At 38.7% G+C, this 24,962-nt stretch overlaps 1 protein-coding gene, 1 long non-coding RNA gene and 1 pseudogene across 2 annotated transcripts; 1 reads left to right on the top strand and 2 right to left on the bottom strand.

Annotated features, from left to right (window-relative positions):
- Positions 1-1,337: 1,337 nt before the first annotated feature.
- On the bottom strand, positions 1,338-19,044 carry LAMTOR3 (late endosomal/lysosomal adaptor, MAPK and MTOR activator 3). Its single transcript, XM_043571725.1, has 7 exons — positions 18,928-19,044; positions 18,564-18,609; positions 15,386-15,420; positions 9,134-9,192; positions 7,407-7,540; positions 5,003-5,066; positions 1,338-2,203 (listed from the first exon to the last, which is right to left on the bottom strand). Exons 2-7 carry the CDS (start codon positions 18,570-18,572, stop codon positions 2,130-2,132), a joined length of 375 nt encoding a protein of 124 aa, XP_043427660.1. The 5' UTR covers positions 18,573-18,609; positions 18,928-19,044; the 3' UTR covers positions 1,338-2,129.
- On the bottom strand, positions 15,839-16,015 carry LOC122479314 (annotated as a pseudogene).
- Positions 19,037-20,202, top strand: LOC122478224. The gene is made up of 2 exons (XR_006295923.1): positions 19,037-19,862; positions 20,042-20,202. It is a non-coding gene; the product is annotated as an uncharacterized LOC122478224 (long non-coding RNA).
- The last annotated feature ends 4,760 nt before the right edge of the window (positions 20,203-24,962 follow it).

Genomic DNA, 24,962 nt, shown 5'->3' with positions numbered 1-24,962 from the left:
AAAGTACACCTAATTGAGTTTATACTATTTTTTTTTTTTTTTTTACATTTATTTATTTTTGAGACAGAGACAGAGCATGAACGGGGGACGGGCAGAGAGGGAGACACAGAATTGGAAGCAGGCTCCAGGCTCTGAGCCATCAGCCCAGAGCCTGATGCGGGGCTCGAACTCACGGACCGCGAGATCGTGACCTGAGCTGAAGTCGGATGCTCAACCGACTGAGCCAACCAGACGCCCCTATACTACCTTTTAAAAACAGTTTAGCTTCACATTACCTTTTCAAACATTTCTTAGTGATTTTCACTTTTCTAGAACAATTTATCTATCTTCTTCAAACAAATTTTAATAGTAGTAGCAGTCATCATGCAAAGGTTAGAAATAGCTCCATTTATTATTGTAGTTTCCTTTCCTGGGATTTTTAGGTATATAATTATTATTACCTGAAATTAAAAGTTCTGGCTACCTCATTTATAATCGACCGTCTTCTTGTTTAAGCATCATTGCATTAGCAACAATCTCCTGGACACTATTAAACAATAGTCCAGATGATGGGAATTCTAGATTTTAATGGGTGCATCTAATGCTTTACTAGGTTTTCTTAACTATTTATAGCTTCCTGCAGGTAAAACTTACCCTCCTGCTTACTTCCACATAAATGCTGTTGCTCAAGTCCCATTTAAATTCTCCCCTTCTGGGTTTCTACAGCCTCCTGTATAGCTTCATGACAGCTCTTCCTGTACGTACCTGTTTGTATTTACTGAGCTTTTAAGTTCTTTAAAGGAAGGTACCACAATTTAGTTTCATATTTGTACAGAAAGAGGAACGGAGGGAGGGAGGGAGGAAGAAATAGGAGGGAAGGAGGGGGACAGGAAGAAGGAGCAAGCAGCCAGTGTCTGGCTGACCATTCACTGCACAACCCAAGGGAGAGTATTCACACACTCCACGTGCAAGGCACCCCTGGAGCACAGAAATATGAATCGTATTCCTTAGAATGCCGCAGCGTGGCAGCTCTGGGAAACGCTGCACAGTAACTGGTGCTCGATGCGTGTGAACTGAACTCTGATTGTCAAAGAACCTACCTAGGAAGGAACTACCAACTCTGAATGATGAACTGCATTCCTGAATATAAATGGCTTATTCCAGAACCAAGATACTTCTTTTGTAGAGATTAAATTAGGCTCATGAATACAGTGTACTTTCCAATTGACATTATATGGTGCGGAAAACAGTCTCCAAACCGATGTCTGTAAGAAACACTCACTACTTATTCATGTCGTTGAAAGAGTGCATTCGGTGAACTATATTCTTAAAGAAACCTATTTAGTGCTCAAACTATATACTTTAAAAAATACTATTTTATTTATACTCATGTATGAAAAAAAGTGGCTGCACTACCATGTTTACATACACACCAATACTGGAAACAATTCAATAATGAATCACTTTTAAATTTTATAAAGACCACACAAACATTAAAACACTGATTGGTTATAGGAAGCAGAGTGGAGGAAAAAAAAACATTAGCTATCATTTTCATTTTCATTAAAGAGCAGCACCCTCTGAGAAGAATCAAATCAGTTAGTAATATTCATCTATATTGCAAAATAATATATACATAGAAAAGTTAGTGATTGTACGGATTTTATTACTTTTACTAAGCCATTTTATCTTCCTCACACTCAATGCAAAGAAATAAAACAATATAAAGAAAAATATGTCCTCAGTATTATTCACAATAAAAAGGGTCTGCTTCATTCTGCAGGCCTGGGCATATTATACAATAGGGAGCACTTAATGGCTCCAGTGGATCAAAGTACCATTTTGATTCTGACCCAATGAATAGAATCTCATGCATATCTGGTGACTGGACTAACTCCATGGGAGCTGTGATGTATTGAACCATTTCTGTGCTATCCCCAGATCTCACTAAATTAAGACCCTACACAAGAGAAGATAACAATCAATCTGTCCATAAATTGTATCTATAGGCTCTTTCTTTAGTGGAAGAAGGTGGGAAAGGGGCCCTTTCTTGAGTATATGGATATAAGTATTGTTGTGTCTAAAGATTGCTGGATTGATACTGTGTCTGTTATAATGAAAATCAGGTGTACATCAAAACCACTGCCAGATTAAGAAACTTCCACAACTTGTCTCAGTTCTTCGAATAATGGAGCAAGTTCCTTTTCTAGGCTGACAATGAGTCCTAAAACAGAGATTAAAAAAATTAGAACATCAGAAAAATATTCCTGAAAGTCTTTGACTTAAATTTCCTGTCAAAATTTAGTTACTAAAAAGCAAACAAGATCTAGTTTAATCCCCATAACCAAAGCAAAATATTGTAATTCTAAATGATCAAAACCCCATATTAAGAAGTTTATTTTCATCATTAAAGTAAATAAACAAAAAATATTTTTATGTATAAGAAGATATAAAATGAACTATATGTACTGTAACTCCGTTACAGTTTTGAAAGGAAAACTTTAATTTATACTTTACTATTTCAAAACCTGTACAGATTCAGGAATGATACAAGATTTTTACTTAAAAAGCTACACTTTTTTCCTGAACAAATTTTAATGGACTTTATCAAAATACAGGTAGACAGACTGCTTCAACCTTAAGCAAAAAAATAATTAGAAATTTATTTTATAAATTCAGCAAAGCTAAAGCATAAGTGGGTAAGTCAAGTGAAAGAATGAATTTTAAAGATGAATGGTATAAGGAGAAAACATACACTTCCATGTTTAAAATTTAGTGATGAATCTGGGAGACAAAGTAGTCTAGAAATTAGCATATCTAGCTTCTCCTTAGTTTACCAGAGTGAAAAGCTATGTATCTTACACTGCTTGTTTTATGCTCAAAAATCTTCCTCTATTTTGCAGAATATTAAAAACATCTGAGATTCTAAGCTCAGTCAATTGAGCATCAGGGTCTTGGTTTTGGCTCAGGTCATGATCCCAAAGTTGTGGGACAGAGCCCTGCACTGGCAGAGCCTGCTTGAGATTCTCTCTCTCCTCCTCTCTCTGTGCCCCTACCCCACGCTCTCTTTCTCTCTAAAATAATATTGACAAGAAAAAAAATAAAAATAAAAGCATCTGTGGGGCACCTGGGTGGCTCAGTTGGTTGAGCATCCAACTTCAGCTCGGGTCATGATCTTGCAGTTCGTGCATTTGAGTCCCAAGTCAGGCTCTGTATTGACAGAACCTGGAGCCTGTTTCACATTGTCTCCCTCTCTCTCTCTGCTCATCCCCTGCTCATGTACTCTCTCTCTCAAAAATAAGCAAACATTAAAAAATTAAAAAATAAAATAAAATAAAAGCATCTGGGATTCTCAAAAAATGTTCTAGGGACTAAAATATATTTCTGTACATTATCAAAATTTGTAACTGATGACTTAGTACATGATGGTGATTTATCACAACTGAGGTTTAATATATTTAAAATATCGACACCACTACCATCCTATATAATTTACAAAGTGTTTTCACATATAGCATTTTATGCCTTCAAAACATTTAGAAATGGAAGAGACATTGTAGATCATCCAATCTTAACCCCTCACTTTAAGATGAGGAATGTAAAGACAGGTTTCAGTGACACAGCTGGAAATAGAACTTACTCAAACAACTTGGAAATATAACAAATATTTGTATTTGCTCAAATAACAGTTCTAAAAAGCAGTCAAATCTAAAGGAGACAATACTAAAAAAAAAAATCCCACTTTACCCAAAAATGAGTTAATAAATTACAGAATACAATCATTATTTTATACATAAATGCCCAGTGAAGGCTACTGGATATAATGGGATCTTACGATCTACTATAAAATGTACAGCTTCCTAGTATTTGTTCTCTAATTCTTCAACCTTCACAAAGAACATATATATGTTCATCCTAGTCACGCTCTTTAAATTCTCAATCGTAATTAAATATGCTATGATTCCACTCATATGTGGAATTTAAGAAACAAAACAGACGAACATAGAGGAAAGGAAGGAAAAATAAAGTAAGATAAAAACAGAGAGGGAGGCAAACCATGAGAGACTCTTAAATAAAGAGAACAAACTGAGGGTGGCTGGAGGGGTAAAGGGGGAGGGGATGGGCTAAATGGGTGACGGGCATGAAGGAGGGCACTTGTGGGGATGAGTACTGGGTGCTATATATAAGTGACGAATCACTAAATTCTATGTCTGAAATCATTATTACACTATGTTAACTAACTTGTATTTAAATAAAATTAAAAAAAATCTATGAATAATATTGGAATAGAAATAAAGAAAGCATATACTTACAAAAAAAAATTCTCAATCACATTAATCTTGCCCACTATTGTTCAAGATTTTACAAACTCTAATAGATTGGTCTACATGGAATTGAACTCATCTCTGACCATTTTATTATGTATTTTGTTTGGTTATCTTCACCATTCATTCTCTTTTTGTTTTAGGCTGTTTTAATGTGAACAAGATGTTGCATTCAAGAGGTGAAGATAACGTTTAATTTTCCTTTTTATTTTATAGAATTACTTACCCATACAATTTCTCATCTGAACTAGAAAATAACCCCATAAGACAGTTAAAGCAGATATCAGCTCCATTACACAGCTAGAGTAAACAGAATCCAGAAAGGTTACTTTTCTGGAGATCAAGGAACAGACAGTGGAGCTGGGCCACGAATTCATGTTTTCTGATTCTAAATCTACTATTCTTATCATGTTAGACTGCTCAGATAAGATGTTTTAAGAAATTAAAAGCTAAGCTGGGTGGCTTAGTCGGCTGAGCGTCCAACTTCGGCTCAGGTCATGATCTTGTGGTCTGTGAGTTCGAGCCCTGCATTGGGCTCTGTGCTGACAGTTCAGAGCCTGGAACCTGCTTCAGATTCTGTGCCTCCCTGTCTGCCCCTCCCCCACTCATGCTCTGTCTCTCTCTGTCAAAAATAAACATTAAAAAAGATTAAAAAAAAAAGAAATTAAAAGCTATTATTAATTTAATTTAATACACACCTGTATTGGCATTGCTGCTGGCTATGAAACTCACCACCAAAGGTAAACGATTGAATTGAACCACCTAAAAAGAAAGTAAGCTCTAAATTAAGATGTTATTCAAGGGGCACCTGGGGCTCAGTCAGTTAAGCATCGGACTCACGGTTCGTGAGTTCAAGCCCTGTGTCAGGCTCTCTGCTGTCAGCACAGAACCTGGAGCCTGCTTTGGATTCTGTGTCTCCCTCTCTCCCTCTGCCCCCCTCCCACTTGTGCTCTCTCGCTCTCAAAAATAATTAAATAAACTTAAAAAAAAAAAAAAGGATGCTACTCAAACAAGACATTTTAATCTTTCAAAAATTTTTATTTATTTATATTTAACATTTATCTATTTTTAAGAGACAGACAGAGACAGAGTGTGAGCAGGGGAGGGACAGAGACAGAGAGGGAGACACAGAATCCGAAGCAGGCTCCAGGCTCCGAGCTGTCAGCACAGAGCCCGATGCGGGGCTGAAACTCACGGACCGTGAGACCATGACCTGAGCTGAAGTCAATTGCTTAACTGACTGAGCCACCCAGCCACCCAGGAGTCCCTAATCTTTGTGATGGATTCAACTGAGGTATTTATTTAATGACAGTATAAATAAATATACACTTCATGACAGTATATATGCATATTTTATAGGATTATTTTGTTTAACCTCATTTTTTTAAATTACCTGACCAATTACTATCTTTTTTTATTTAATTTTTTAAATGTTTTTTTATTTATTTTTGAGACAGAGAGAGACAGAGCATGAGCAGGGGAGGGGCAGAGACAGAGGGAGACACAGAATCCGAAACAGGCTCCAGGCTCTGAGCTGTCAGCACAGAGCCTGACGCAGGGCTTGAAGTCATGAACTGTGAGATCATGACCTGAGCCGAAGTCGACCGCTTAACCGACTGAGCCACCCAGGCGACCATCTTTCAAAAGTTTTTAAATGACCAACGTGTAAGATACTATGTAACATCACGTAATATGAAAGAGCTGAAAACAAGTATTTCCGTAAAAGACTTCCGATTATCTCTGAGACATATTAATATTACTTAGCCTAAGTCTTTCAAGTGGGACTGTGTCATCCTCATCTGTCTTTAAACACCCAGCAGCATGTCAATTATTACATAGCAGGGGCTCCACAAATATCTGATAATTAAACGGCCAAATAAAGTCAGTATTTCTCATTTAAGTAGCTATACTATCAAGATTTTTCTGCTTCCTGTGTACCACTATTAATTTAAATTAATTTTTTTTTTACATTTATTTATTTTTGAGAAACAGAGTGAGACAAAGTGTGAGCGGGGGAGGGGCAGAGAGAGAAGGAGACACAGAATCTGAAGCAGGGTCCAGGCTCTGAGCTGTCAGCCAGACGCGGGGCTCCAACCCACAAACTGTAAGATCATGACCTGAGCCGAAGTCGGACACTCAACCGACTAAGCCCCCCAGGTGCCCCTAACTTAAACTAATTTAAATTAAGTTTAAATCGACTATTGTTTAAAAAAAACTTAGTTTCTGGGTGCCTGGGGTACTCAGTCGGTTGGTTAAACATCTGACTTCAGCTCAGGCCCTGATCTCTTGGTTCGTGAGCTCAAGCCACACTTTAGGAGCCCCGCTTCTCTTTCTCTCAGTGCCCCTCATGGGATTCTCTCTGCCCCTCACTCACTTGAGCATGCGCGTGCGTGTGCTCTGTCTCTCTCTCTCAAGACAAAACAAAACACCAAAAAACCCCCCTAAAATTAGCTTTAACCTAATCCTTATTGGTGAAATTAAAGGTCAAAAGGGTTGGTCGTCTTTTGCCTATTACACATTAAAATATGTTAACTTCTAAAATAAAAAATGTCACTTGTGTAACATCAAGCAGCACATGAATCATACCCTGGGAAACTCTGCTCTAAAGGAGAAGCTACTAATTTACTCTAAAGAAGAAAACGCAGCCAGAGATCAAGAGGTATGTAGCAACTAAATTCTTTCCTAATAACCTCACATATTATATATACATATTCCAAATCAAATGAAGGAATTAGCAGCAGTTAACAAATAACTTATCATGTGACCAAAAAAGGAAAATTTTTTATCTGTCACAATAACACAAAAAGTATGTCATTTGAGAAATCATATTTGTTAAGCTAAGGGCACCATCTACTGGAGGTAACAGTGGCCTGACTTCCTTTTTTAGGATAATGTACTTTATTAATAAAAGTTTTAATTACTTTTCCATATTAATTAATTCCTGATGTAAACTGTAAAGAAAACTACTACAATTCAACATAACCAATTTGAAGGCTAATGGCATCCATTTCAAAACTAAAATTTAGAGTAACATAAGCTATTTTATATAACAGACATAATAATAGTTGAAAGCAGCAAGCCATTCAATAATTATGAACCTACCTGGTAGGTGTTATAGTAACAGATGATACTTTTATTTTTTGAAAGTCCAAGTTTGCTCCCTTGATCTGTTGCCAGGGCAAAAGTAGATAAGAAACCAGGTCTCAAAGCATGTTCCGGAGCATTATCATTGGCCACTGGAAATACAAATGATTTACATAAAAATTATGCAGTGGACAGGATACAGAGAAGTTCACTGCACTTTGTTTTTTTAAACATAAATCAGTAAAAATATCAAGCACAAGGGCTTTTATGCTTCACAATATTGAAAATCCTGTCACTAATCGGGTCTTACAATTTAGGCGAGATAAATTTCTCAGTCAGAAATTGAGTGACCAATAGCTAAAGGCAGAAATGCTGATTCTCGCAAGTTTTTTTAAAGAATACTAAAAACGTCTGTATTTTCTTAATTTCTACTTTAAAACACAGATTAATCAGTATGTTTACTAATAAACTGGATATTCTGGCTAACCAAGAGCCAAGCTAGAATAGTCAAAAAAGCTTCAAAAAAAATCTTTGCTTTCATAAAACCCATAGCAGTATCACTTATAGATATTGACAATTTGCAGCTGGTCATCGGTTTCAAGTTTCTTTCATTCATTTAAAGGCCTGAATGAAGTCAGTTGTATCAGTAAGTTCAGAGCTTAAGGCTTTAACACAGAGATCCTAAGAAAGAACATGAGAGCTGGAAAATCCGAGATTATTTTGATTTCGTTTAAAGCTCTTGCTACAGAACTGAGTAAAGAAACAGGCAGGTGCCTTATTTGCCCATGACCCCTATGTTTTATGGTGGGTTAGAAAGCACACTGACCCACACATCAGAAGATAATGGGTTCTATTATTATCTTCTCACTGACTCATGTGCAACTTTGCCCTTGACCATCTTTGTTTACAAAACAAAAGAACTAAAATTAGGTGATTTTTAAAATTTCTTTCTAAAGTCTAAAATTATCTGACATATATAATAACCTCGGGTGGAAAATAAATTGCAAACAATATACAGAACATTATTTAATCTTTCTTTGGTAAGGCTATTATAGCATCCCTATGAACTATGACCATCCATCTGATAAGAAGTAGTAAAAATAGTCTTAATACATACTGACTCAGTGACATCATATATACTTTTTTAAAAAGCTGAAAAATAGGCAAAACATTTGCTGGGTTTTTTTTTGTTGTTGTTGTTAACAAGCTCTTCCTTAGGTGAACAAGTCTTGTTAAAGTCTGGTTAAATAACATAATTGTGAAGGTAAAAGTTTAAACAATATTTTATTTCCAGTAAAAAGGCAGAAAATCCACAAAGAGTAAAGAAAACAATCAATGTATGTTGATTCAAATGTATGAAGTTTATCCCCAAACCACTAGCAACACTGATTAAAAAGTGTTGGGGGTAGTGTGTACGTATAATATATCCCGCTGCATATGTGCACGGTCTCAGCACTTACATTTACCAACGGTTTACATTATACTACAAATGTCTTCAAGAAAAAACTGGGCTTGTGATAAACCCATGCTTAAACTCTGGATGGTAACACAATATATTCAACATAGAGTTAAGTCATAAGCTCCAACCCAGCCTTCAGCATTCCAAAGCAAACATTTCCGCCCCCCAACCACCATCTCCTGAAAGTATTGCAATACCTTTTCTATGCTTGCCTTCTGCACTACTGAGGCATAAATACGTTTTTACTCAAAAGCAAATGTGACACTGGTGGGGTGCACAGTTTTACCTTTAATAACAGGCACTCCATCTCTATCTGACACAACGATAGCATGGAGCCCTTCAACACTAGAAACAAACAAAAAAAAAAAGTTAAAATATTATGAAACATTTCATCTTCTCAAAACATGTACCTCAAAGTCATTATGGGGATTTTCATGTATATTTCTGAAAAACTATGTAAACTCCGTTATTGATCTCATAAGCACTTATATATCTGAATAAGGGTACTGAATAAATTGAATGACAGTATTATTGACATGCTTATAATCTTAAAACTTTATGTAATTTACTGATAAAGATCTAAAACAATGTAACTCTCCGTTAAAATTGCTAATTATCCTTTCACTGTTTATGAAAGTATGACGGCGTTTATCAGGAGTAGTGGCTACAGTGACAAAAAGATTTTTCTCTTTCTCTCCCTCAATATCAAGAGCCTAGTATTTGGGGCACTTGATATTTATGATACCATGATACAGAAATAGTCACTGCTTTCACAAAGCTTACAGTCTAGGAGGGAGACTGTCAATCAAATAATCTCATGCTAACAAATGTTAAACGACAATGGTATCAAGTGCCATTAAGATATCCGTGGGGTATGAGAGTCTATAAAAGGTGGGTTGATTAGGCAAGTGGGTCAGGGAAGGCTTCCCTGAGACAGGTGATTAAGCTGAGATGTTAAGGCACTAGTCGAGAGATGAGGGGCAGAAAGCTCATCATTCAGGCTGAAGGAACAGGATGGAAATGAAAATCACATAGAAATCTTTTCAGCTATGCCTACGTAAGAAACAGTGGAGAAATGGTCCAGACTATAACCATATAGTTCAGTCTAGGCTCCTCTACATTTACTATTTGTGCTACTGGGGGACAGCTATGAAACCTCTGTGAGCCTCCATTAACAATATGAAAATGGGAATAACTGTACTTATTTGGCTATCATAAAATTTAATAAAACCATGCATGTAAAGTAGAAGCTAGTACATAGTTAACATTCAAAAACATGATTATCAATTAACATCAGAGTGTCATTTGTGCACACTGACAATTTATTACTGTAGTTTAAGTAATAAATCATTAGAGAATTCCTAGAGCACAAACTAAAGTGTTAAAAATTAAAATGAGAAAACATTCTCCAACTTTTAGCCCTATACCTATCTTATAATATCCGAAGACTGCTACTCACAAATGTTCAGTGCTCCTACTATAATCCACATTATCCATTCCTTATTGTGTTAACCTTAATGTTTTAACTTAGCAATGAGAAATATTTGTATTAAGATACTGAAATTAAATTTTTTAATGTTTATTTTTGACAGAGAGTGAGAAAGAGAGAGCACGAGTGGGGGAGGGCAGACAGAGAGGGACACAGAATCTGAAGCAAGCTCCAGGCTCTGAGCTGTTCACGCGGAGCCTGACATAGGGCTTGAATTCACACACCGTGAGATCGTGACCTGAGCTGAAGTTGGATGCTTAACCAACTGAGCCACCCAGGCGCCCCTGAAATTAAATTTTAAAGATCACACTGGCAACAAGTCAGAGAAGTGTTAAAATTTGAGAAAATATTATAAATACCACCATTTATGAACCTCATGTTAAAAACAGGAATGATGGAAAAACTGTGTATAAACATTCACTGGTATTATTTTTTTATTATCATTCAATCCTGAAATTACCTACGGATTAAAATGTGCTCTATGAAGTTAACGTATAAAACAAATTCTTCTTAGTTAAAAACTAAGTTACATAAAAATATATACCACAGATATTTGCACACACAGAAACTAGTCTGTACATTTTTCAATAGCAACATCAGTTGAAATAGGAAAAGGTCGGAAACCTGTCGTCAAGAAGGACAAGTTAAATAAATTATGACACATATACAATGGAATACTCTGCAGCCATTCAGGACAAAGAAACAGCTCTTTAAATGTACCGGGAAGGACTGAACTCAAAGGTACATCATTAAATGAAAAAACAGTTTTAAACAGTGTATACAGGAAGCAACAAATTATGTTAATGACACGTATGTATATGTTTGCAATACACTGAATGTTTGTGTCACCCCCAAAATTCACATGCTGAAACTCTATTCCCAGTGTGATGGTATTTGGAGATGGGGCTTTTGGGAGGTAGTCAGGCCATGGAGCTGGAACTCTCATAAATGGGAAGAGTGCTCTTATTGAAGGCTAGAGAGCTAGCTTGTCCTACCACATGAAGATATGGGAAGTCTGCAATCTGCAACTCAGGAAAGGGCCTTCACCAGAATCCAACCATGCTGGCACCTTAATCTTGGACTTCCAGGCTCCAGAACCGTGAGAAATAAATTTTGGTTATTTACAGGAAATCCAATCTATGTGGTATTTTGTTATAACAGCCTCAACTAAGACCTCTGTGTATGTGTAAATATGTATGTGCTTATATGTACGTTTGTTTGCAGGTGCATAAAGTATCTTTGAAGGTGATGGGTGGCTCTGAGAGGGTTAACTGTGTAGCTGGGGGGCAGGTATAGGAAACTTCTCACTATGTCCTCCAGTTAACTTTCGAATCTTGAATATATTGTCTACTCAAAAAATAAGCAAATTAAAAGCATGTAAAGAGAACTACAAAACAATGTTTAGAAGTATCTGTGTCATCATAGGTAGTTTCTTTTTTTTTCTTAAATATTTATTTATTTTTGACAGAGAGAGTGCAAGCGTGCATGAGTGGGGGAGAGCCAGAGGATCTACAGCAGAATTCTGCCCTGACAGCAGAGAGCCCTATGTGGAGCTGTGAGGTCATGACCTGAGCTAAAGTCCAAGGCTTAACTGACTGAGCCACCCAGGCACCCCCACCACAGGTGGTTTCTTTTCTCCTATTTTCAAGGTAATTAACTTACATGCCAACTAATGCAACAAAAGAGGAAGCAGAAATAAAACGACTTTCTTTTTAATGGATTTTAAATTCACAGAGATAATGCCCAACAGAGTAGAAAAATTTCTCACACACTTAAAATACTCAAAGAAATCAGGTTACAAATATAAAAGGTGTTTCCAATTGTACACATAGTGAACAAAGAATAACATGAATAGACTTTAGCAATAGTTGAAAATAAGTATGATGCATTAATAGGCACACTACACTTCTAAAAAAATTTTTTTTAACGTTCATTTATTATTGAGAGACAGAGAGAGTCAGAGCACAAGCGGGGGAGGGGCGGAGAGAGGGGGAGACACAGAATCCGAAGCAGGATCCAGGCTCTGAGCTGTCAGCACACAGCCTGACACTGGGCTTGAAGTCACAAACCAGGAGATCATGACTTGAGCCAAAGTCGGACGCCTAACCAACTGAGCCACCCAGGTGGCCCAGGCACACTACACTTCTCGAAGGACTTAATTATGAAATATTCTGCAGACATCTAAACCTTAATCAAACATTTTTACTCCAAAAAAGGAAATGTTGCATTAGTAACCAAACATCATACTTTGTTTTATTCATGTAATAATGAAACATTTGGTTATTTCAAAACACAAAAAAGTTGTGATTATCATAAAGCCTGAGCCTGCTTTGGGTCACAATTAGACTTTTAAAATATAAATTCAAGAACTATATTTAGGAGGGAATTTTAAAATGAATAAAAACATATTCCATTAAGTGCCTTGGTTAACTGGCTCTGGTCATTATGGGGGACAAAACAAAACACACGGTCCCAATCCTTTTTCTTTCACTACGGAAAGATTTTCATTAGACTTTTACAAATGCCCTTTATACAAATACCTACTATGCTTCTGCTCCTATATTGTGTTGCCAGCGTGATACTTCCCCGCCCGCCCCCCAGGTCAACTTTAGCATGCTTTCAATATGCTGAACTTCCAACAAAGTAGACACAGATAAGAACAGAAGGCCATTATTTTGTAAGGTTTCAGTATGGACACATTTTAGTTACCACAGGTGAATTAACTAACACTATCCCCCTGGGCCAAATTTCAGGGAGTATGGTCTATTAACTGAATAACTGCATAAAGTACAAACCTCACTAACACTTCACACAAATCACTATGTGAATAACTTTGTAAATAACAGATGCACATTATGTCAGTAACCAGTCACATCACTTCTTTCAGAGTGTGCTGGTGATTGGTCACTGAACATCTGTTACTCAGTGTATGCAGAGACAGTAGAGCATGGAGTTTTGTGATCTCCCTGTGTCTTCTAAAAATAAAGCATGTGACATTAAAAAGAAAGAAAGAAAAAAAAAAGGGAGTGCCTGGGAGGCTCAATTGGTTAAGTGTCCAAATCTTGGTTTCGGCTCAGGTCATGATCTCACGGTTCGTGGGTTTGAGCCCCACATGGGGCTCTGTGCTGTGCTGACAGCCTGGAGCCTGCTTCAGATTCTGTGTCTCCCTCTCCTTCTGCCCCTGCCCTGCTCTATGCTGTCAGTGTAGAGCCTGCTTGGGATTCTCTCCCTCTCTCTCTGCCCCTCCCCCGCTCTTTCTCTCCCTCAAAATAAACTAACTTAAAAAAAAAAAAGAACTGAAATAGGGAACTGGCTAATAAAGATGAAATATAGCAAAGGGAGGAGAAGTGACAATGCTGGCGGTGAAATTCAGATAGAAAGTACACAGTTCTAGAAGTAACTGGCTGGAAGAATGCTGCCACTTTCATTCTTGTGCGCAAGATGTACAGCCAGAGGAACTTTGTGAAAGTGCACTTACTGACATAAATTAGGAAAGTGGTTGTGATGAAACCGATGAAACTATCCCAGAGGAAGTGACACTGGCAAAAAAAAAACTTTGCATAGCATCAATAGTACAAAGGACAAAACTGTTGCCAGCTGATCCAAACTTAGAAAGGAGTGTGCCAATTTGGCAAGGTACCGAAAAGATGCCTGTTCCTTACCTTAAGGTTATACCTTTCATATATTTTAATGTTTATGCGAAGAAGTAAGCACTATTCAGTGGGGTGGAAGGCGGGGGCGCTTGTGTGGCTAAGTCAGTTAAGTGTCTTGACTCTTGGCTTCAGCTCAGGTCATGATTGTCAGTTCGAGCCCCGCATCAGGCTCTCTACTGACTGTGTGGACCTGCTTGGGATTCTCTCTCTCCCTCTCGCTCTCTGCCCCTCCCCCACTTGTACTGTCTCTCTTTCAAAATAAATTAAAAAAAAACAAGACAAAACAAAACAAAAAAACAACACTGTCTCAGCCTGTATGGTCACTTTTATGGCCCTGCACTACCGTGCAAGGCTAGGACCGCCTGCTAATCATTATGTTGAGAACAGAAGCAGCACCTGTCTTTCTAGTTTGCAAGTGCTGCAAGGAAGAGAGTAAAAATGAACTTAAGTACTGCATTAACATGAAATCAAAGGTAACAATTACTTAACACTTCAATAGTATTGTCTTCCTGAATACAGAAAAATATACATAAATCAAACCCACGAGATAATACCATTAATTTCTACTAGTCTGTAATCACAGTAAAGGCACGATAGACAAATCACAACAAACAATTCAGGCAAAACTCCAAACAAGAGATTTTTTCCTTTTGTTTATCTACTGACAGAAATAATAAACTGGCATCTAAAACTTTTTAAATTCAAACATTTGGAGAATAAAAAAAGAAGTAACATAAGGATCTCACCACGTATTCTGCTACATTACACCTCAAAGGTTATTTAATTATTCTGGAATGTGAAAATGAGTGTCTTGAGTTATATTCCTCTCTCTTAGGTCCTTAATGTATTATTTTACACGGAACTAAATGTGAATTTTAATTCAATTAAAGGGACAAAGTCCTTTGAATCACAGAAATACCTAAAAGGAAGTTTGCCGGTCTCAACAGAGAGCCTAATTGATAGTGGTACATCAAACGGACTGGGTGCAGGCAAAGGAAAGCCTTGTGACTTTTCCAAGTATGAAGTGCTGCCTACGTCTAGCATTTTCCAGCTACTCCGACTCAGCAAGTAGCTCTTAAAAGTAATACTACAGGAAACCCAAGCTCTCAGGGTTTTTTGCTCCTTAAAATTGCTCTAACTACTTCAAAGCACAATCCATTCAACAGCCCTCTGGCATTCACTAGCTAGTTAACCTCTGAAAGTCACATTAACTTCTCTAGGCCTCAAGGTATTCATCTGCAAATTCAAAGGACAGTTCTTGTGCTACCTAGCATTATTTGAAATGGTAAATAATAGCATAATAGGACCATACTATTAGTCTAAAAGAAACAAATCGCTACATAATCAATCATATATTATGCAAAATTTATTTAATATCAAATGAGTAATTTTTTACCTTGGTAATTTTTTATACAGGAATCGCTTCAGGTCCTGAAAGAGAATATAAAATTATCTTACAATAATGTGCCTTGTACCGTTTCTCTAGATACTTAAGCTATCCACTTTTCAGGTACTTTAAGTCATCATTCATAATCCTTCTTGCTTGTGGGTTTTTTTTTTCTTTCTGATTTTGACACTAGTTCTATGACTTGGAACAAGTTATCTAACCTTTTTCTCTTGCTTGTGGGTTTTTTTTTCTTTCTGATTTTGACACTAGTTCTATGACTTGGAACAAGTTATCTAACCTTTTTCTCTAAGCCCCAGTTTCATTATTTGTTGAGGAGGGGTAATAATCATGAACCTATGTTGTAAGGCTGTTAAAATTTATTGAGAAGATACGTGTAACCTTATAAGCATATCTAGAAAAATACACATATAGTAAATACACATTAGCTGTTAAATTAGATCATACTTTTCATACAGTTTTACATCCTGTTGCTATTGTCATGTTCACTTGGAAATATATTATGAACATCTTTCCATGTCCACAGATAAACTTTCTAACATCGCTTTAACAATCCTGGGTAAATTAAGCTGGTAAGAACAGATACTACACTTGATCTTAGCCAAAAGGTCAAGCAGCAGTAACAATCCTGGGTAAATTAACTTCTCTGGAACTCAGTCCCTTTTCATGAGTAAACATAAATAACAACACGTGTCAAGTGTTAAGCATGAAACATAACCAGGACTAAAGAAATAAAAGATGGGGTGCCTGAGTGACTCAGTAGGTTGAGTGTCCAACTTCCGCTCAGGTCATGATATCACGGTTCACGGTTCAAGCCCCGGGTCGGGCTCTGTGCTGACAGCTCAGGGCCTGGAGCCCGCTTGAAATTCTGTGTCTCCCTCTCTCTCTGTCCCTCCCCCGCTCATGCTCTATCTCTCAAAAATAAAATAAACATTAAAAAAAAATAAAAAGAAATAAAAGACTTTTATTTCCTCTCATTATACCCTCTCACCTGGGGAATTTCACTGACAATCCAGGTATCAGTTATGAGGTCCTCATAAGTAAATCAGGTACCTGTTGTTTTGAAACTCTAATCCCTACTATTCTCTAAACCTGAATGTTCATTTCATGTTATCATCACCACCTTACCTCTGCTCTTATCTTAAACACACACACTAAAACTCCACTCATGTTTCATGTGAAATCCAGATTTCCTCAATCTCATTTCCACTAACGGCACTACCAAACCTATTATTCAGGTTGAAACACAGAATAATATTTAACCCTAACCTCACCTTTGTCACTTCTAAATGATTTGTGAAGTCAAATGTTTTTAAAATGATCTCGGAGCGCCTGGGTGGCTCAGTTGGTTAAGCGTCTGACTCTTGATTTCGGCTCAGGTCACGATCTTATGGTTCGTGGATTCAAGTCCCCCTTCAGGCTCTGTGCTGACAGCGAGGAGCCTGCTTGGGATTCTCTCTCTCTCCTTCTCTCTGCCCCTCCCCTGCTCACTGTCTCTCAAATAAATAATAAACTTTAAAAAAAAATTTTTTTAATGATCTCTTCCTCTCCTTTTCAACTGACATTACACTCTAGGTTTATTTTATTATTTATGACTTGCCTCCCAACTGGTATGCTGCTGGTCTCCCATTTCTATCCCACACGGTTCTACACAATGCCAATAACCATATTATTCTCCTCTACTTGGGTTAGAGGTGCTTCCCAGATGATTCCCTGTGCAGCCAAGGTTGAGAACCAACGTCTGAATGGCTCTCCACTGTTTAACAAATTCTGTACAAATTCCTTTAACATTTGAGCCTCTCTACAATACAGTCCACACCTAATTTTACAGTCCTGCTTCCTACCACTCCCTTGTACATATCCTCAGTCCCAAAGTGGACTACTCACAGCTCCTCCACAAAAATCTTTCTCTTTCCTATCTCTGAAACTTTGCTTACACTATGCACTCTAATGGTATTCTCTATCAATCTTACTTAAAAACAAACAAACAAACAAACAAAAAAACCCTGCTTCTCATCATTTAGAGCTAATCTCTACCAAATACTTCAAATAAGCTTTCCTGATAAACACAAACGAGATGTAATCCCACTCTCCTTTGAAGTTTCACATAACAATGTATATACATTTATGATCACTTGCCTACTCTACTTTTTTAATTTTAAAAACCCTTAAGGAATTATACCTTAGTCATCTTTATTTCACCCACAGCCTTTTTCACAACAACCTTTGCAAGGCAACACTCAACAGATATACAGTGATTTGAGTATGCCTGAAGAATAAGGTCTCAAAAACACAATGGGAGACACCCAAAAATGGAGTGATAAAGGCATACAAAGTTCCTAAATATTGAAACACATAATCTTGCAACCTAAAAAGAAAAACCACATTCATAATAATGTTGAATGATCATTCAGTGTTATGTTTAAGAGCATAAACTCTGGAGTCAGACGGCCTGGGTTGGTATCCTGGCCCTACAACTTACCAGCTGTGTAACCTGGGGCAAGTTACTTTATCTTTCTATGTCTCAGCATCCTAATCTAGAACCCAAGGACAATAGTGCCTACTGCACAAAAGTTGTTGCAAGAATTAAATGAGTATATTATATTCAATGTTTAGAAGAATGTCCAGCATGTATGTAAGTAAAATAACAGGATGTAAATTACAGACATAAACATTAGTAGTATTAATTCCCTGTTGTTTCTAATAACTAGTACAATTAAGTTTCCTAAACTTAGAACTTGGGTTCTATTGCTGTGCCAAAGGGGTATCAGAAATCATCTCAAATTGCTCCAATGAATCTAGAAACATCATGACCACTTACTGGGGGGGCGGGGGAGGGGGCGGAGATTCAAGGCAGCAAAACATCATTTACAAATTCAAATGGTATTCAGAGCCTCTCAGGCCCGGAGGCCTGGGGAGTGGGAAGAATACAATTTCCTAAGCTTCAGACACCTTAGTGTCTTCGATCCCCATGTGGACAGAAACTCAGGACACCCCCCCCCCCCGCAAATCTATTTATAGTAGTTACTCGTTCCAGAGTCTACAGAAAATACTTGGGCGGGGTGGGCTGTAAAAGGAAACATTTCTACTTGGGAAGCTTTACTTCTCCCCACCCAGTAGGCCTCCACCAAACTCCCCACCCTCCCCTTCCTCTTGTGTGGGAACTCACATCCGCCATGATGAACCCCTTTCTCCCGCAGGATCAATCTCCACTCCTGGAAGAGAAACTCCTGGTGATTCTCCCCTCAAGACTGCTTCCCACCTCCGACCTGATAAGCGGGGTCAGCTCCCATCAAAGCCAGGCAAGAACCCCCGGCTCCAGGACCCGCACCAGGCAAGCTGAGCTAAGTCGGGAGTTCCCAAATTCCCAGGCGGCAGCCGGGATGCCCTACCTCTCAGCCCACTCCACCCTCTACCCGCCAAGATCTAGGCCCAAAGGAATGGGGGAGAGGAGTCCTCTCCTTCCCTGGCGTCACACCGCCCGCGCCAGCTGCGGGCCCTGGCTGAATAACGAGCAGAGCGGCTCGAGTTACCTGGTTTGCTGGGTTGCCGTGTTCTCTCAGCTGCAAATTCAGGGACAGCTTCAAAAACAGTCTCCTCCAAAAGCCGTCGTCACATGATTTGTGACCTCTGCCGTGCTCCAGGAAGCACTTCCTACGCCTCCGAGGCCCGATGACACGAGATTTCCGGGGAAGCGCAGTGGCTCCGGAGCGCGCCTGGGGCTTTTGCGTCCGACCCACTCGGCCCCTCCCCGCGCCTCCCCGCCCCGCCCTGCGGGCTGCTCCCTGCGCTTGCGCAGAGCTGGGGGCGTCGGGATCCAAAGTGGTGGAAAAAGCGTCGGTACTAGACCTTTCGGCACTAAAAGCCCCCCAGAAAAATGCGTGCAAGGGGACATTGTTGTGTGGAGAGGGTGCGTAAGTTTCGTTAGTTGTTCCAGGTCTGTTACCTTAAAAACCTTTTCTTGTAGGTGAAAAAATTTGAAGGGGGTGGTGTTTGCACACTGAACAGCAGGCCCGATGACTGTGATTAGAAGTCCCAGGTTAATAGGTTTCTGACCCCAGTGCCCTAATCTGCCTTGGCTCTTCCTGGGTGCCACCCACGTGCTCTTACAAAAGGTCTTGTCTAGATTGAATACAGGAGCTGTGGGCTTTCTGGAGTCCTTCAGCAATGCAGACATTGGACAGCCTTCTGCGCCTTTTAAGGATGCCCGTATTATTTTTTGTTTGGTGTCTTGCTTGTTTGCACATTTAACAAAAACCTACGGTGGGTGGTAAGAAAATGAAGACTGTCAGAACTGGTGGACAACTCATCTTCAACTCCAGCCCCTGAAAGTGGAGTGCAGAAGGAATTAACTCCAGGCCAAGACGTGGTGGAGAGTCGGATGCTTATTTCCTAGTTATTCTTGAGGACGAAATGGCAGACTGCAGAGTTCCCAGATGTTACGGATGACATCTCCTCATCATTACAGGTGAACTTGACAGTTCCACAGCAACTCACATGGTTGAAGATCACTTCCTTTTTCTTATTTAAACCCTTGGATCTCTTAGCTTCTGGGATTCTGCATTACTTATTTTAGATCCTCACCCACTCTAGTTTCCTCTCTAGATGATGACATGTAAAGCTTGTCTTTATTTTTTTTCTTTCCAGGTTCCCGAGAATGTGAGTCCTAAGTCTGTACCTTTGGTCAAGAGTTCTAGGTTCACATTTTCAGCTGCTTGTGGGTTGTTGGATATTTCTACATGCATGTCTTATTGTCAGTTCTGACTCAGAAGCTCCAAAAACTTCTCCAATAAACCTTTTTTTCCTAACGTGTGTGTATTGTTTCCATTTTGTTCCTTATGTCAGCTTGTCTTTCCCAACAGTGATTTTTGCATCTACATTTTTTCCAGTTCTTCATTCAAACCCTTACTTTCTTTAGCAAGACTATATTAATAGCCACCTAATAATAGCCAGATAAACCTTCCCAAAACAATGTATATTACTGCTGCTCAAAAAACCTGTATTGATGTACCACTGCAGACAATGATAAAGTTGACAGTCTTTAATCTGACACAAACATACTCTCTTTTACTTCTGAATGCATTCTAATGTGAGTCCTATACTCCAGCAAAATTAATTACCCCGTCCTTCCATCACTGGTTATTATTTCTCCACACTGGTTTTGAGGGTCCTTTAATCTCAAATGCTTGTTTCTCTTGTAGGGGAGGAAAAACTTACCTTCTACCTCTTAGGTGCTATGGCTGGGTGCAAAACTGATGAACAGATGAAAAACATAACACATTTAATTAATAGCTTTATGTTTATATGGGAGTATTCAAAAGGAAATGAAGATCCAAAGAAGCCATTAGGCCCAAATTTTATATACCTTTTTATATAAAGAGCAATAAATTGTAGGGATGTGACCAAAAAAGGGGGGCTTGGGTAAGGGATGGTAAATTGTGGGACAGTGACTACAATGTATATGAGTGAAACTAATGGAAGATAAGGATTATTTTAGTAGACTTGTTTGTACAGGTCCATTTTGGCATCAGTCTCACCTCTGGTGATAAGAATGTTCTCTTCCTGGTAGAAGAAGGTCCCCTTTCTCACAGGAAATTTTATGACCTGCTTTTTGGTAAAAAGGGAGAAGTCAAAGAACCCCTGGTGCATCTGTTTTCTTAGGGATTCAGCTCAAAATAATCAATATACCCAAAGTATATTTTGGGGTGAAATGTTCTGAACCCCTTCACTTTCTACTTTAGCTATTTAAATATTGTTTTCCGATAATATCTTCTCACAGATCACATTCTCTTGAATGCTATTATATGTTACCAAGAATAATTGATATTTGTGAATAATTATGTGTCATAGTGTTGGTTTGTTTCCCCAATTGAGACTATAATGTTTAAAAAGCTGGGTCATTAGTTTCTAACAATGCCTAAATGTCTTGCACTCTGTAGGCACTCATTCAGTATTTGTTGAATAACAGTGATTGAAACAAACTATTGGAGTGCCTGGGTGGCTCAATCAGTTAAGCATCTGACTTTCGATTTCGGCTCAGGTCTTTATCTCATGTTTCCTGAGATCCAGCCCCGTGTCGGACTCTGCACTGACAGCATGGTGCCCATTTAGGATTCTCTCTCACCCTCTCTCCACCCCACCTGCTCACACACGTGCTTTCTCTCTTTCTCAAAATAAATTAAACTTTTTTTAAAAAAAGAAGTATTAATCCTGATCCTGACTAAAACTTACCCACTCCTGACCCTCACCATTTGCCCCGAAGTTTATTTTTTTATGTTTATTTTTGAGAGACAGTGCAAGCAGAGGAGGGGCAGAAAGAAAGGGAGACAGAATCTGAAGCAGACTCCAGGCTCTGAGCTGTCAGCACAGAGCCTGACGCAGGGCTCGAACCCACGAATCTCAAGATCCTGACCTCAGTCGAAATCAAAGAGTCTGATGCATAACCAACTGAGCCACTCAGGTGCCCCTGCCCCCAAGTTTAGAGGCTAATTAAAATATGAACCCTCAGGGCACCTGAGTGACTCAGTCGGTTACAAGTCTGGCTCTTGATTTCAGCTAAGGTCTTGATCTGCCTCGTCAGTTCAAGCCTTGGGTCCAGCTCATGCTGACGATGCAGAGCCTGCTTGGAGTTCTTTCTCTCTCTGCCCCTCCTCCATTGACTCTCACTTCTCTCAAAAGAAATAAATAAACATTAAAACAAATGAACTGTAGCAAGTTCTTTTGAATTCTGCAAGTACTACTTTTCATGTTGACATTTTCCAACCTAACGACCTCAATAAATGATAGCTGACCTGGGAAACACTGCTGTTTTTCTTTTTGGGTGACAAAAATGGAGAACACAGCTTTCTAAGCTCTCCAAATACCACCATGTCCTCAAATTGAAAGAACTAACAAGATTTCTAATTTCCAAGTGTGGTGATTTCCAAATTACGGCAGTCAAAGGGAGAGTTCCTTACATACTCAGATTGATGTGTTTGAATTTACTCACTGCTGCTGATACAGGATTAGGGGAAATATTTACTGGCCTAAAAGATTATCAGCACTATGTACTAGATCTCCAAAGTGGGGTGTACCAGATGATCCCTGAGGTTTAGGAAGAAACTAGTAGAAACTGTATATATGAACGCCCAAAATGTTTATGTTAACCGAATTTTCTAGTACACAGCATACTGGAGAGGGTACTAGCATATATTATTAAATAGCTAAACATGCACATGTTGTTGAAGTTCTAACTTTATTGGTTGTATCAAAAGCCTTTGTTTCTGCTTATTTTTAGCTTAAGTTTCTCTTAGCTTTTGTATATGGCAGAGATATCTTGATTTTTTTTTTTTTTACATTTTTTTAAATTTATTTTTGAGAAAGAGAGTGCGAGCAGGGGAGGGGCAGAGAGAGAGAGAGAGGGAGACTCTCAAGCAGGTCCCGTGCTGTCAGCACAGAGCCCAATGTAGGGTTCAAACTCACAAAACTGAGATCATGACCTGAGCCTAAATCAAGAGTTAGATGCTTAACTGACTGAGCCATCCAGGCACCCCTCAATTTTTTTAATCCTTTCCTATGAAAAATTACCAATCATTTTGGTTTAGGTTGGTTCCAGTATTTATGTGAAAATTCTAGTTGGCATTCAAACTCATGAGGAGAGTCTTTCCGATTCTCCAACATACAAAAATGAAAATGTTATCACTTAGATTGGCCAACTTGGAAAATGTCTTGCTAATTTTGATTCTGGCTATGGTTTGGGATTTGGCCCATTGAGAACACAATTGCAAGATCATGTGTAATAACCTTCTCTTTTCTACTACCACTCATTGTCATCACACCCTGGATTTCAGCAGTCACTTAAGTAAGCACTAATTCCACTCATCTCTGCCTTGCATACAATAGGCAATCACTGAACCCCTCACTTGTCAACATCTTAAACTCTCCTACCTTCTTTCCTGCCTGCCAGAACCCCAAATTTGGATGAGTTTAACGAATTGTATTCTCCAGGCCTATGCCTAGGCTGCTGGGTTAGGCTGGAGAAAATACACATGACTTAATGGACTATAAATTCTGTCACCGACCCAGCATTTGTAAAAATCCTACTTTTTCACTAGTGAGCTGACAATTCCTTCACACTGTCTTCTTCCTAAGCCTCTGTTTATTTTTCTTTTCCCCTCCCCCACTTTATACAGAGAAACTGCCTATTCATCAAGCCAATGCAAGCAAGCCATGACATCTTACTACCAACACTACAAACCTACCTGCCTTTGCACCCATCCTTTGTGCATTCCTTTCTGAAAGAATGCTGGTGGTCTCTTAGCTAAAGTAATTCTTCCATCTGGCCAGTGGACTAATATCTTCTGAACGAATCGGGCACTTACTACTAACTATCCCCTTTTCTCTATCTTTACTCTTTCACTTTCTACCTGCCCCTTTACAGAAGAATGAAAAACAACAGAATAAAACAGATCTCTCATGTAATAAATAAGATCACATATAATTAATAATTGAAAACACAGAAGCCTCCTTTAGAAACCACATCCTCAGGGCACCCGGGTGGCTCAGTGGGTTAAGCATCCGGCTTCGGCTCAGGTCACGATCTCACAGCTTTTGAGTTCCAGCCCTGCGCCAGGCTCTGTGCTGACAGCTCAGAGCCTGGAGCCGGCTTCAGATTCTGTGTCTCCCTCTCTGCCCCTTCCCCACTCACACTCTGTCTCTCAAAAATGAATAAATGTTAAAAAAGAAAAGAAACCACATCCTCTTCCAGCTAACATCCTTCTCTACTCCCTTTCACAGCCAAATTTTTTGGAAAGTTTTTAATTGCTGCCTCTATTTATCCTAAATCCAATCAAACAAATAATTCTCTTGATTCTATCTCCTGAATCTCTCTCAAAATCATTCATTTATCTGTATTCCTACTCTGGTGCAAGTCATGATTATCTCTCCTTTGCCAATCCTACATTCACTTTTGCCCTCCAGTCTTCCTGGCACAAAACTAAAATGATACTTTAAAAACTCAAATCTCATTATGTAACTCCCTCCTTAAAAATCTCAAAGGTTTTCTAATAAAGTCCGATTATCATCATCATAATCTATATATGGTCTTATGGAACCTGGCCCCTATCCTATTTGAATTCCCTACCTTACCCTGCCTTTCCTATGCCATAATCATACAAGTTTGTTCTCATGCAAGCTTGTTTTCACGCCGGTATAAAGTTTCTATGCTTTATCAACTTAGCACACTCCACTGGAACTGTATCTCTAGCATTCACCTCACTCCTACTACTTATCTCATCTTTTGGGCTTCAGCTCAAGCTCACTTTCTCAGAGAAACTTCCCCTAATCATCCCTCCCAGAGTAGGTTACATCTTCTAGACATATGCTCTCGTTGTACCTTAGACTTTTCTTTGTACTATTCATCATAATTATAATTAGTTATTTACTTGCCATTTATTTTCCTGGCTAGGTATACACTCCATAAGGATGTTTGTCTTGTTCGGTGATTAATTCCCAGCAATCAGCTCACCGCCTGGGATACAGCAGGCATTCAGACATTTGTTGAATGGTTGAACGAATGAAAGAAAGTGCA

This window comes from Prionailurus bengalensis, chromosome B1, assembly GCF_016509475.1.
Source record: "Prionailurus bengalensis isolate Pbe53 chromosome B1, Fcat_Pben_1.1_paternal_pri, whole genome shotgun sequence".
NCBI classification, from domain to species: domain Eukaryota; kingdom Metazoa; phylum Chordata; class Mammalia; order Carnivora; family Felidae; genus Prionailurus; species Prionailurus bengalensis.
Note: the sequence above shows the minus strand (reverse complement) of the source record. Positions and strands in the feature narration are given on the sequence as shown.